The sequence below is a fragment of the Drosophila ficusphila genome, unplaced genomic scaffold, assembly GCF_018152265.1.
Source record: "Drosophila ficusphila isolate 14025-0441.05 unplaced genomic scaffold, ASM1815226v1 contig_791, whole genome shotgun sequence".
NCBI classification, from domain to species: Eukaryota; Metazoa; Arthropoda; class Insecta; order Diptera; family Drosophilidae; genus Drosophila; species Drosophila ficusphila.
The window spans coordinates 10,167,914-10,182,265 of record NW_025064737.1 but is presented as its reverse complement, the minus strand read 5'-3'; the positions used below and the strand labels follow the sequence as shown (position 1 = coordinate 10,182,265).

Here is a 14,352-nt window from a genome sequence, read left to right as displayed (position 1 = left end):
GTTTGCACAACTCAGGCCTCAACCGAATGCGACCTGAACCTCTATATACATATGGTATACCTACACGTTTCAGCATTTTCATGCTAAATAAAAATCAGGCAGATGTCAAACATTTAATTAGGTGCACCGCAACTCAGGGAAACCCGTGAATTTCTTATGCATTATATAAGGGATATAAAAAGCAGAAACTCCAGGCGACTTACACAACTCAGCTGAGCCGCCTTGCGACTTCGGTTTCTGCATATGGTAAATACCATTATCAAATCATATTATCTTATTTATAAGCATTATCGTGCCACAGATACAGATTGCCTATCTATGGAATGGGCATGTAAAAAAATCATATATACTCAGATATCTTACCGAGTGTGGTTATTTCGTGGCTGGCACAGTAAGTTTTGCACTTTCCATTAAAACGCGCTCCGTTCCCAGCCGATTCGTCGTGTCGCAATTATAAATTAATAATAATCATAATGATGAGCTATAACATTGAAGCGAGAGCAGCCAGATCGTAAAGTGACAAACCAGAAAAGTGCGCAAAATAGAAATGAGTAACGAAACGAAAAGCGTCTAATAAAATAATAGACCCATAAAATGTCGAGCGGGAGGCCGAGCATCGTAAATTACGGACGACAAGTGTGTGCAACAAATACGCAAAAGCTGAGGATATATAATGTGTATAACCAACCAACAGGACTGAGAGTAAAGCCCACTGCAACTTTTGTCAGATTCAGGCATACCTAACACAACCAATCTACTAATCTACAAACAATTTTTATGCCTTAAATATGTAACTTAGTGTGGGAGAAACCCAGTGAATTTCGAAACATTAATATCCGCTTCCGATTTCTATATCTCTCCTTGGTGTATCTCGGTACCAGTGTTAAGTGTTCAGTGATAAAAACAAATTCAACATAACTTTATCCAGCAGTTTATCATTTCTTGAAATTCAACGGATTTAGCTGTGGATGAACCCGAAAAAAACCTAAAAAAGTTTAGATATAATTTTGCATCCGGAATAAAGTGATTTAACAAAAATATTTTTAAAAATTTGAAATATTTAATCTAAAAAATATATATATATTTTAAAAAGCTATTTTGGGTAGTTGAAGCAAAAAAAAAACCCTCAATATTTTTAGCTAAAATTTGGATTCGGAATTAACTGGTTTCAAAAATATTTTTAAAATACATGTTTTGACTCAACATCTGTTAGGGTTTTTTTAATCAGTAGTTCAGCCAAAAAAGCTATGGGCTTGATTCGCAGTTAGATAGTATACATATATACATCTAGCCTAGTTTGTAAACAAATAACTGCCTTGTTTGCTAGCAGCAAACATAAAAATCTAAGCTCTTATAAAATTAGAGTCAACAAATTCAGCCTAATGCTTACCAAACAATGATTCAAAGTTGCCAAGGCTTAGCAAATTAGGGTTACTTAAATACAATGTGTGTTTATTTATGGGCCACAATTTTACTGTGCTATCACTAAGTTTTAATAAAGTATGACACATAAACAGTACGTGCAGTTATGTATATCATTTGGATATGGATATTCCCAAAAATTAAAGGAGGGAACTCAAAGCAATCGTTATGTTGGGAAATGGTTCCGAAAAGATGCGGAATGAAAACATAGAAATACTTTATCTTATCGCGCATGGTTTGGTATCGTGCAAGACAAGGCTATCATACTATTGTTTGCCCAAAAGCTTTGATAATGGAAACCAAGCGAGGCGCCAAAAAAAAAACTAGCAATCTCTGAAGTGAAAGTTTTGCGAATAGATCTGTGCAATGACCGATTAGAACAGATATCACTTCTATATCAGCCACAACACTTATCAGAAGAAAGGAAGAAAGCAACACCATTTTTAAAAGGCTAAGAATTAATTTAGAGGCCCAAAAGCATTTATCAACATGAATATTTTCATTTGGATGGACTTCATTTCGCGGCTAATCAGAAGCGGTATCAATCACTTGAGTTGTGCACGAGCTGTTTCAACGACATGCGGCACTTTTGTACAGTCACGTAGCCAGGCGCACCTGCCTCCCACTTCCACCCACCATCCACCACCCACCAACAGCCATTGCCAGCCAGCACCCCTTTGGACCCTCCCTTTTGTGGATCCCCGCCCTCGGCGAGCAAACAACCCTAGCAATAAACAAAAACTGTTTTGCCACATGAAATGACTTTCAGATTTTGTTGCTGTTGTCGTTTTGTAACGCGTGACTCCCATAAAAAAACACACAACACCAACCGACGTACTAAAAGTTTATTAAAAAAGAAATAGAGCGAAAAATATAAATAGAGCAAGAGGGAGGCGGGGAAAGTGAGGGGGTAATGGAAGAGGGAGGAACAGAGACAGAGAGACAGAAAGGAGGGGACCCAGCAATGTGCCGTTATCTTATCACTGAAAATGTCGCTTTCGTAAATGGCGGCGCACAAAATAATATAATACACACACACACACACATATATATACACTCTCCCTCCCCGTTCATCCCCCCACCACATGAGATACAAACACACTTTGCTTTATTGTTTTGTTCCTGACTGAAATTGTTGAATTCCAGAATGTGGGTACAAATTGGGGCCAGAGCTCTTTTTCATTTTAAGTTTTCAGCTCAATTAAATTCTAAACATTTGTAGTAACTCTCTGTAACTCTCAATAACCATGAAATTCTAAACCTTATCTAAATCTTCTACACACCCACCAAACAAATTTAAATTCTCAGAAAACGGTTTTTTACCGAAAATAAAATTTGGAGAATAAAAAAAGAAAAATAAAAAAATTTTGTTAGAATTTATCTTAAATAAGTACCTATATAAATAGTGTTTTTTTTTTGTATTTAACTGAGGGGTCAAGTTGTAATAAAATATGGTTTACTTTTAGCGTAAAAATGCTACGCTATCTTCAACAGTGATACCAATTTAGCTAGATTTTTTCCGAATTTATTTTAATTCAGCTGAATTTCATTCATAATTCGCTAATTTTAACATTTTAAAATTTACATTTACTCCCTTCATTTTTACACTTAATAAATTTAATTAACAAATTTAAAAAAAAAGCAGAAAAATAGCACTACACATTTGTTTTTGTTCTTATGTAGATAACTATGCTACTTTACTTGACTACTTTACATTACATATGCTACCAAAATTTGTAGCATAACTTTTTGGGCCAATATGGTATTCGAAAATACTAGTGCAGACTTTTAGGTTTATGTAGAACAATAGGAAAAACGTTTACTTACCAACACTAAAAAAGAAAATGAATTATATTACACATACGTCCTGTTGGCTTATTATATTATCTACCAAAAAACTTTATTTTTGGGAAAATTCATGACAATTGTCTTTTATTCGCTCAAAAGAAATAAAATTAATATTGCAAAGATGATGTAAAATGTTATAGACTAAAAACTTAAATTTCTTTAAATATTTATCGATAATTGCATAACAAATATATAAATTACTAGCTAAACTGCATGAGATTATTGGTTACTTCGATTCTTTTTGATTTTGATGTCTTTTTTCGGTTTTTGTCATTGTTTGCTGGCTTATCTACAAATAATATCTAATATCTAAGTGGAATTTGATTGTAAGAAATCTCAAAAGGTATTCGATTTGATAACAAATTTAAATGATTAGTATTAACCTAGGCTCTGAATCGATTTTGCTAAGAATTAAACTAGTTTTTGATAACAAATTTCGAGTAGTTGACGATTCAAATTCGCCGAAAATGGAAATGTCAATTGACTGGCTTAAACCGTATGTCTTGTATGTACAACTAATGATGCGATCGTTTTGATTTCGTTATTCGAGAGTTCTTGTAGAACGGCTCTTGGTATACGGGCGACTAAGGGCTATAAATTCTTTGGAGCTATGAGATTAATGTAACAACAGAATCTTTGGTCATGGTCCCAGGCAGTAGCTACTTGGCGTCTGCCAGCTACTCCATCTTCACCACCGTTTCCCGCTCCACTCCGAACTTGTGCATGGCGTAGTTGGTCACATGCTGCTCGTGTTGCCCCAAAAGAGCAGCTGCCTGTTGCTGTTGCAGATGTTGCTGCTGCTGCTGTTGTTGCTGTTGTCGCTGGAAGGCGGCCAGTTCGTAGTGCTCGTCCAACGAGGAGGATCGGCTGAGCATTAGTTCATCATGTTGCTGCTGCTGTTGCTGCTGCTGTTGCTGCTGCGGCTGGTCCATCTGCTCCAGCTTGATGGCCGCCGGCTGGTCATCCTCCTCCGGAGTCAAATAGTACGGTGGCGATGGCCGAGTTGGTTTGCACAGTGCCTGCTCCAATCCCAGCTGATGGTACGGGTTCTGCAGGCTAATAAGGTTGCTGTTGCTCAGCGAGGATAATGTGCTCGATGCCGTGGTCGGTGTTGAGGTGACCCCCGCTCCCGATGACGGTGTGGAGCAGTTGGCGTGCGAGGTGAGGGACAGGGCCTCCGTCTTGATCGCTGCCGCTGCTGCCGCCGCAGCTGCCGTAATCGAGTTCGGTATCAGGTGCGCCAGCAACTGATGGTCGCTGCTGGAGCCGCTGCTGCTCATTTGCTGCGCCTGCAGATATTTCTGTAAATGGTAATCGAATTAGAAATGTACATTCATTTTTACACTAAATAAATCTAAATAAAAAACTGCAACATATTGCCTCTTAATTGCATGATTTTATAATTCTTCACTTTGAGGTATTTCCAATGTAAGATATTTTTATGGATTAGTAAAATAACAAGCTTTAAAAATAACAAACCAAAGATTTGAAATTCATTATACAAAGTTTTGTTAATGAAATGTATAAATCAGAGTAAATGAGTTTAATTCGAGTTAATGTTTATCAATCCCACTCAAAAATTGATTTGAACATTTGTTAAATATCAATTGATTTAAAGTATTATCTTATTTATCCAGCATTTAAATCCCCCTTAGATGTAGAACATTAATTTACCAGCGTGTTGTTGTTGTTGAAGAGCGTGCTATTGTTGTTGTTGTTGTTGTGGAGCTGATGAGTGGGCGATGGGGTGTTGTAAATGGGCGTGCTAGGCGAATGTTGCATGCTGATCGATTGCTGCTGCTGCTGCTGATGTTGCTGATGCAAGTTGAGGGTGGACATGTCGAGTCCGGAGCAAAGTTGCTGCTGCTGATGCGAAAGCGAATGGGAATGGGAATGCGAATGTGATGTGGCTGATGGCGACAATGAGGAGGAACCCGTGCTATGTGGCGAACTGGCCGCCGATGAGTGCTGATCAGCCATTAGCAACTGTTGCTGCTGTTGTTGTTGTTGCTGTTGCTGCTGCTGCTGCTGGTACTGCAGATGTTGCTGCTGCGACTGCGATGAGTATGAGTTGTATGGTTTCAGGTCGAGCTGTGGTTTCATATCTGACCAGGTGAGCGAAGGAAGTGGTGGTGGAACAACGAGAAGAAAGCAAACGACACGAATTAGGCATGCAAATGGAGTTAAGAATGTGTTACTACAACTTACCTTCATCGGCACCCATTTGGCTGCCATCTGTGCGAATGCCACCACCAATGTGGGACACCGTCGCCAGGGAACCGTTCTCCATTGTGGCATTCAAGGCGTTCTTCAACTTTCTCCCCTTTTCGCTCTTCGTGCCCTTCGGCTTGCGTTTGCGTTTCTGAAAGGGTTGAAATTGCAGACATTTTACTATTTTGCTACATTTTACTTTACATGTTTTATGTGCAATCGAATAAAGTCAAATTACAATATGTAGAAATTAAGAACTGGATAAGCATTCTAATATAAAAACACTTAAGTACCTACAGTTTAGCAAAAATATAAAAAAAGTAAGTAAACAAAAACTACAAGGTAATAATATTGGATAAAACTTTTTTTTAACTTCATATATTTTTAAATAATTTTAAACGCACGAAATCTACACCTTAATTATTATTTTTAATCGATGATTACTCACTTGTATGGTATCCTTTTTCATGGTCAGCGGTCGGGAGACATTGTGGAGCTTGAAGTACAATCCGCAGGCGTTGCAAACGGGCTCTCCGGCGGGATTGCGGCGCCACAGAGAAGTGTGGGTGGTTTGGCAGTTGGAGCAGCACAATCCGGCGCGCTTTGTGGCATTCTAGATGTGGCAAGAAGTCAACGGATTAGACACTGAGAACTGGAGAACAGCGGAAGCTTTTCGTGTGGAACAACGTTTTCTATGGCAACACTTTTTGGCCGGGGAAGTCAGGGTTTAAATAACTAATGGGGTTCACGGGTTAGTCTAGAGTGGTTAGCAGCGATTCTTGGCTAGGTTAGTGGCTCTACTTGGTCTACTCTCATTCCTCGGTTAGTGGGCTTGGTTTCGGTTGATTGGTTGGGTTTTGGTTTGGTTTTTTTTTAGGTTTTGCTTTTTTTTGGTTTCGGTATCGGTAATTAATGGGCGACCTACCAAGCGTCTCGAATTGGCGCGACTAACGTGCTCGTCGAGCGTCGTCGCTGCAGTCGCCGGCGTTCCGGACGCCACCGCCGAAGTGGCCGAGGTTGCACTTGCGCCTGGACAGGAGCCGTAGGCCTGCGCGCCGGCGGCAGCACTCGTGTTGGCCTTACTACGGCCACCGCCGCCCACATTAAATGAGTTGGCCTTATAGAAATCCCCGCCTGATTCAGCGGCCACTGGAATTGAGCAATCAGAATGTTGTTGGTTGTAATACACAAGAAGCAGATTGGTTTTTCGATTTTTCAATTCGCTGTTGTTTTTTGTTTTGTTCGCATATTAAACTAATTTGCATTTGGTAATAAATAATAAATTCAATTAATTTTTTCACTCTCTTGGGAGCGGATAAGGGGGTGGTGGTGGTGGTGGTGCTGAGGCTGGCGGATGCGGATTTCTATAAGTTTCTCTACCCACTCTAAACACTGAGTTCGCACACAGAAATTTTGTTCCACACAAAAGCGTTCGTTCGTTTTGATTGGTTAGTAATAATTGCTGGTAGTTGGAATTTTTTGGGTTTTTTTTTTTTTTGATTTGATGATTTTAGACATTTACCAATCTTCTAGGCTGTTTAATTAGGGGTCGATTCATGCCGTTCATTTTCATGTACAAGCCGCAGGCATTGCACAAATAGTGTCCCGTGTTATCGCGTCGCCATAATGGGGTTGAAATCGCACCACAATTGACACATTCTCGCCCCTCAGTGAAATAATCGGCATCGAATAATGCTTCAAAGATTGACATAGAAATATCGGAATAAGTCATAAGGTTTTTGCTAGGTGTTTGTTTGATTTGGAATGTTTGCTGTTTTGCGTTTTGTTTTTGTGTGTGTTTAATATTTAGATTTGTATCTCTATGGGTTTTGCTTTTGTGGTGTTTTTGTTTCTTTGATTTTATCTCAAGAGTTGAAATAAAATTAATTGAATTTATTATAGAGACGTAGCTTAAAACTAAGAGCAAATATATATAGTAAATGAGCAAATGACAACAGCTGCTTGCAGTTGGCCACCATTTCCGATGGCCCAGTTTTTTCGGTTTACTCAGGTTATGCAAATAACTTGGTTTCCTTCTCGCCTTGTGTGAGTGCGAAGTTCTACCTAAAACCCTCTCCATTTCTGCCCCAGAAAAGCAGGGCAAACAAACGGAAAGGATCTTGGCTTGAGTGTGTGTTCTTTTGGTGAGCGCATGGACTAGACTAATTCTCTTTGTAAATGCTTATTTCTGAAATGGAAACTCACTTGCTGACAACGATGCCGAGGCGGAGAGGAAAGCGGGATCCATGCGACCCGTGGTTCCTTCCACTGCTGCTGCGGCTGCTGCATTTGCCGCCGAGATGGCCCTTCCATTCCGTATCACATTGGTGACCACTCCGGCTCCAACTCCCACTCCCAATTGCCCTTGGCCAGAAGCGGCGGAGGCGTAGCTTATTTGGTCGTACCACACGTCGTTCTGCAGGAATAGAAAAGGGTAAAAAAAAGGTTAAGAAAGGGTTCTAAAAAGGCAAAGGAGAAACCCTCACCTGACTGCGATAATTGGCCATTGGAGCGTAGCGTTCGGCGCCACTGACCGAACCATTGGGCACGCCACTGGCATAACCGCTGCTCGCGGATGCGATCCTCTGGAAGGCCGGCAGAGTGCCACCGCCCCCTCCCCCCACACTGCCCCCACCACCACTGTGGCTGCTCCTCGGCGATCCGTAGCCGTCCTCCAAGGAGCTGTTGTGCCCGTTGACCGCCGCCGTTGCCGCCGCAACCGCTGCCACCGTCGCTGCCGCGGAACTCGAATGGTGCAGACCCACTGGCCCCGGACTGCTGCTGCCGGAGTTGTGGTGGTGCTGGTGGTGGTGTTGCTGCTGCTGCTGCTGCAACTGGTGCTGCTGGTGTTGCTGCTGCTGCTGTTGATGCTGCTGCTGCTGGTGGTGCTGCTGCTGGAGGTGGGCGTGCGTCTGGTTGGGCGACTGCATCCCGTACTGAATGCCATTGGCCGCCTGGGTGAGCAAGGACCCAGCATAAACAGAGCTGCAATGGAGAAAAAGAACAATTTAGCATCAGGCCATAGAAATATAATGTTATCTTTAGTTAAAAATATTTTAAGTTTTTGTTTTAAAAATTACACTTCGAAAGCAAACTTAAAAATTGTTTATCCAGTATCCCTTTTCAACATGCTTTAGGTTTGTTTTTATTTTGTGAAATCGTAAACAATAAAGTTGTTTCGTACGATTTTCCCCTTTTTTTAATATTTATATTTCCCCTTAATATCTTTACCTATAGCAATAGTTCTTCAAATACATATTATTGTAATTTGAGAAGAACATTTTAACAGTATATTCTTTTTATTTAGTGGCCGAAATAAACGAAAAATGTTCAGGCGTTTAAAAACGCTAGGCACACATTTGTGCGCGTTTTGGTGGCGTTTTTAGCCGCTGCTGCTGTTAAGTCCGCTGTTAAGGTCGCACTGTCACTGTTAGGAAAACGAGACGCTATTAAAATCTCCTGGCTATTGTTTACTTTACAAGAATGAGTTGTTTTTGCTGTTGGCGGACCACCAGCGTCCAGTTTTTGGCATGTTTGCAGTTGTGGCTGTGTGGGTGTGGCCATAAAACTTTTAATTAACGAATAAAAGTGTTTGGCAGTTTTGTTTACCCCGAACTTATACGTAATCTTTTATTTGTTAGCCTCAGTTAACAGAAGCCTGTGCAAATATTATTCTTCAAATCGGAAAGACTTTTTTTTAAACAAAAACGGGAGGAGATAATTGCTGCGTTGGCAAAAGTTTGTTTGGGCCATCGATCATGAAGAGATTATAAAAAAAAAGGATAAAAGTTTTTGAGCTTCCGCTTTTACAGGTGCACACTTTAAAACTTCACAACCAGCAAGATAGCACATTGAAAAAATCGAACTAAATCAATTAATTCTCGTCTAGTACAACCCTTTTTTGCAAAATTCTATACAATATTCTATTTATGTTCGAACAGCAACACAGGAAACACGCGGAAGTGCTCAGCTCAGCTTTAGCGATTTCATTTTCGTTTTTGATTTATTTTCATTTCAGCTTTCGGATTTTAGTTTTATGTTTTTAGTTTTCAGTTTTGTTTCGGGCTTGGTTCTCTGGAGGAAGCTGGAGACGGAGATGTAGATGGAGATCGAGACCGAGACGGAGATGGAGAAGAAAGCACAACCGAATCGGGGCACGCGCGTTTGCATAATGACTTGAGTCGGGTTTAGTTTTATGCCAATGCAGTTGCAGTTGCAGTTGAAGTTGCTGTTGTCGCCGCCGCTGCTGCTGCTGCTGCTGCAGCAATTGCTATTGTTGCAGTGACTGTTGGCCCAAAAGAAATCCCAGTCATTACACACACACAATGCGATAAAGAGGCAGAGTAAACCGAACAACCGAAAAAAAAGAAATATCATATCTGAATGCACATATTCAATTATCAAACAAACGGCTTGCAAATAATTTGCTCTTTGTTTTGCCAGAATTTATATGACCAAGTCTTTCGGCTAGATGCGCACGCTCTCCGATAACAGCGACCGTATTTCCCGCCCGAGATGCCCCAGCTATAGCTAATATGGTATATATACATATATAGAGCTGCACTATATAGGAAGTCTGAGTGACAACAAAAAATGCACGACAACGATACGAATTTATCACCGCCGCAGTTCATTTCTGTTGTTATTGCTGTCGTTGTTTGTTGCAGGTGAGTATTCTGCGTTGGCTTCTTGTTTTTCACATACGTATGTATGGCGAAAATGGCATGTGAGCTGGCCAGCAGCGTGATATCTTCTTCTGGTTTCTTGCTGCCACAGAAGCGAAACCGTCCAAAAAGTCACATACAAAACGCCGAGCTGCCAGCAGCTTGAGATCATCGAGCTGCAGCGCTGTTCTGTTACCAGATATACAACTGCATATTTCCGACTATGCGAAACCGTCAAAAAAAAGTTGGAGAAGTGGATGGGAATAATGGGAAAAACTATTTGTTTAAGTGAAAATATATTTACATAAATAAAAATATATTTTATCTTCCTTTAAAAATTTGTACTAACACTAAAAAGTGTTTTTCCTGAAAGGGGTCTCCCTATTTTAAAGCTCTTACTTAATTTACCTATTCAAATATATATTATTTTTTGTTTCCCTTTTCGAATTCAACATTTTTCACTTGATGTATTTCAACTAGATGTGCATTCATGCCTGTATTTATATACATATGCAAAACACGTTTTCAATTTAAATAACACAACATATGAAGCAAACAACAAATAGAACCGAAACCGAGTGCTGTGCAAATGTAGGGAAAACGAATATAGTAAACCAGCGAACGGAGTAAGGTAAAATGAGATCGACAATGTGCGGGTGCGTTGGGTCCGCTGCCTCCCACCGATCGTTAGAATTACCCCAATGCACCCATCGTACCTCAACCACTCAAGGTGCAACTTCAACTCGCTGGTTGCTGAATCAGCAGCGGATACCCTGAAAAAGTTGAGTCTTCGAGGCATTTGAAGCTGCTTCTTCATGCCCGAGTTTGAGTTTCGCTCGGGGGTTTCCATGTCACGGGATGGGCTTGGGTTACCCCAAACCCTCAAAGAGTCGCACACTCGAAAGGTGTCCTCACACCAAGCAATAGAACTTGCAACCGAATACCCAAAACAAGCTAGAAAAATGCGCTACAATTGCAATTTGCGTTTGCTTTTGGGCTCTGAAAAGTCGCCGAGTTTCGACTGCTCGATCAAATGCGGGTCACGCCCCCTTTTTCTATTTTTTCTATTTTTATTTTGTAGTTAACTTGCCACTGTTTGTGGCACGTGCTGGTCTGTAGCCAAAAGTGGCAACAACCTGGACACGTGCGGTTTTAACCATCTCATGCTGGTCGAAAGCCTAGTTGGAAACTTAGTCAACCATTCAAAACTCCTGCATCTGCGGGGTAAATTTGTAAATTTGTTCAGCTTGGACTAAGATCCCCAACGGGAAAACTCATGAGTCAGAAAAGCCATGCGTCAATAATAAAGACATTGCATATTCTTGTTTACGAAATTTGACCGGCAATTTGTGTATTTTTCTGCTGATTCTCGAGCTGGGAGGAGATTTCTCGGCGAAAGACTCAGCCGACGCTAAAAAGGCCAAGTGCAAAACTTGTATTTATTCTCACTTATTGTTTATTTTGATCTTGGACAAGGTTAGTTTTACTAATCGAAGCCGAACGAATTCATCTCTTCGAAGAAGATATCGCAAAACATCAAAAAAAGATTGGAAAGATTGCGAGATGAAAAAGCAAAAAAAGATACGGAAACGAAGATTCAATCTGAGTTTTTTTTTTATAAATAAACTTCGAACGGAAAACGTAGAGTACAACCCTTTATATATTTTACACATAATTTTAAAATTTTCATTCTTGACTGGAATGCTCTTCCCATGAGACATTTGCAATCGAAAGCACAACTGTGTTTTGTTTATGTTTTTGTTTGCCCGCTGGAAACACATTCCTCGAGCCCAACTAACTAGCTGGCCAAATGCAAGTGGAACAGATTTTTGCATTCCACACATTGAGCAAACCACCTGAGAATGCCACAGTGCCATAACCATAACCGAATGTGTTTGGTTTTCTGTGTGTTTGGATATGAGTTTGGCTTTTGAGTGCGAGAGGAGTAAAAGGAGACCAACGACTGACTGAGCTTTGAAACAATGAGCCACAATTATGGTTTGTGTGCCGTGTGGGGTTCGTCATTCCGCCCGGAAAATCGCGCCAAGGCGGGAGAAATATGAATCAGCCGGCGCGGTGCTCTGTTCTCTGTTCTCTGTTAGGTGATCGCTGTTCGCTGATCGCTGATCGGTGCTCCGATCATGACTTTTAACGGTGTCGCCAAGCGGGCGAAAGGCACGTGCGCCCGCCCGCTTCGTGATAGTGAGCTCATTGCTCGGCGGTAGACCCACTCACTCACTCACCTGTTCTGCAAGCTGGGACTGAGCTGGCTGGCCCCAAAGTAGCCGACGTTCTCCGGCGAGAGGCTGTCGCGCTGGGCGGGAATGGTCAGCTGGGTGAAGCTCTGCAGGTTGTGCGAGGACGTCGGCGAATCCCCGCCAGCCGAACTGGTCGAGTTGTTGTGGTGGTGATGCTGCTGCTGGTGTTGCTGCTGCTGCTGCTGCTGTTGCTGGTGGTAGAGTTGCTGCTGCTGGTGGTGGAGCTGCTGCTGTTGGTGGATTTGTTCGTTGGTCAGGTGATAAATCCCCGGAACTGGACTGGCCTCCTTGAGGGAGTGCAAGTCCGCCACCGAAGTCAGCACATGATAGTTGCTGCTGTGCCCGTCCTCGTAGCACTCATCCTTCAGCGTATCCTGGATCACCTCATCGATGTTGGGCGTTTGACCCTGGGCCGCTGCTGCTGCCGCTGCCGCCGCCGCCAGGTGCTCGTGGCTGGCCATGCCCACGCCCACACCGCCCCCGGCTCCGTAAACGCCGTACACCGTAAAGTTGTTCCGCATTATGGGATCCGTGCTGGCGGCGTAGTGCTCGTAGAGCTGGGCGGCCGGATAGGAGTAGTGGCCAAAGAGGTGGTGCGATGCGGCCGCTCCCGCTGCTGCTGATACCGCCGCCGTGCTTAAATCATAGGCCAACCAACTGGCCTGGTGTTGCTCCTGCACCGCCTGCTGGTGTTGCTGCTGCACTTGATGTTGCTGCTGCTGTTGCTGCTGGTGTTGCTCCTGTTGCTGATGGCTTATTAGTTGCTGGTTGAGAAACGAATGTTGCTGCTCGTAGATATGCTGATGTTGATGCTGTTGTTGCTGCTGTTGTTGTTGCTGTTGCTGCTGATCCTCCGACTGATGCGCATAGTTTATCACTTTGATTTTATTATCAACACTTTCACTCGCGTCGTTCTGCGGCTGATTGTTATTATTTATCGCACTGCGATGATCATCATCGGTCGCGGCTACAATTGTTGCTGCCGTGTCGCTCGGTGTTGCTGTTGCTGTTGGTGTTGCTGCTGCTGCTGCTGCTGTTGTTGCCGACGCGTTTGCTGTGGTTACCGCTTGGCTTGCTGTTTCGCTGACAACTGAAGTGTGAGCCTGCGAGCGCGCGGACTCAAGTGTCGATAAATTCGCTGCGGCGGGCGTCGCTGCCTCTGCCGCCGTCGATGTCGGCGTCGCTGCCTTTACTCCGGGCTCCGTTTCGTTTGCTATTGCCGTCTCTTTCACAGCTGCATTTGATCCTGTTGCTGCTGCTGCGATTGTTGTTGCTGTTGCTGCTGCAGATCGTCCTGACTGCCGTTTGTTGTTGTTGGACTTCGCCGTACGGATCTTGCTGTCCGCCGCATTTGTCAGCAGACTGCCGCCACCCGCCTTGGCCCCCGATCCCGACCCCAAGCCCGTCCCCGCCAGCGTTCCCGCCGCCTTCTCCTTGGGCTTCGTTGTTTTGGTCATGTTTCCCGGCGCTCCACTCGATTATACGGATTCTCCGCCGCAATCCACGTACGTGTCCGTGTCCGGCGCGTTTTTCTCACAAACTGATTCGATTTGAGTCGACTGCGCTTCGAAATTCGAAATACGGAACAGCAAAACAAAATAAGCTCGTTAAAATTGTTTTTTAGAAAATCAAATCAAGAACAAATCTCAGCGAGCATCCATCCTCTCTCCCTCTTCGCCCCATTGATTACAGTTCTGTTTGCTCTGCGCTTTGCTCTACATGCCGTTATACGAGCGCCACTCGCAATCATAGTCACTGTGGTAAATAATATCAGAAATAAAATCGGATTCATTTTCAAAACTATCTTGCAAGGATCAACCAAAGCATTTTGATTTTAAGCTTATGGTTTCTTTACAAGAAATCTTTAATAAAGATCAATATTTTTGAACAAAATGAATATGTATATAATTTGTTTTTTAACGCATTTATCTTATTTTCAATAATTTATA

The 14,352-nt window shown here is 42.6% G+C and overlaps 1 protein-coding gene across 6 annotated transcripts; it reads right to left on the bottom strand.

The window, feature by feature from the left end:
- Window positions 1-3,337: 3,337 nt before the first annotated feature.
- On the bottom strand, window positions 3,338-13,959 carry LOC108096858 (box A-binding factor). Of its 6 annotated transcripts, none has more exons than XM_017198795.2 (8): window positions 12,389-13,951; window positions 7,968-8,466; window positions 7,687-7,897; window positions 7,004-7,176; window positions 5,930-6,094; window positions 5,479-5,632; window positions 4,945-5,375; window positions 3,338-4,571 (listed from the first exon to the last, which is right to left on the bottom strand). In XM_017198795.2, exons 1-8 carry the CDS (start codon window positions 13,858-13,860, stop codon window positions 3,948-3,950), a joined length of 3,729 nt encoding a protein of 1,242 aa, XP_017054284.1. In that variant the 5' UTR covers window positions 13,861-13,951; the 3' UTR covers window positions 3,338-3,947. The 6 variants fall into 6 exon arrangements, with proteins under 6 accessions (XP_017054284.1, XP_017054275.1, XP_017054317.1 ...); XM_017198786.2 differs by lacking the exon at window positions 7,004-7,176 and adding an exon at window positions 6,407-6,630; XM_017198828.2 differs by lacking the exons at window positions 7,004-7,176; window positions 12,389-13,951 and adding exons at window positions 6,407-6,630; window positions 8,713-9,626.
- Between the last annotated feature and the right edge of the window lie 393 nt (window positions 13,960-14,352).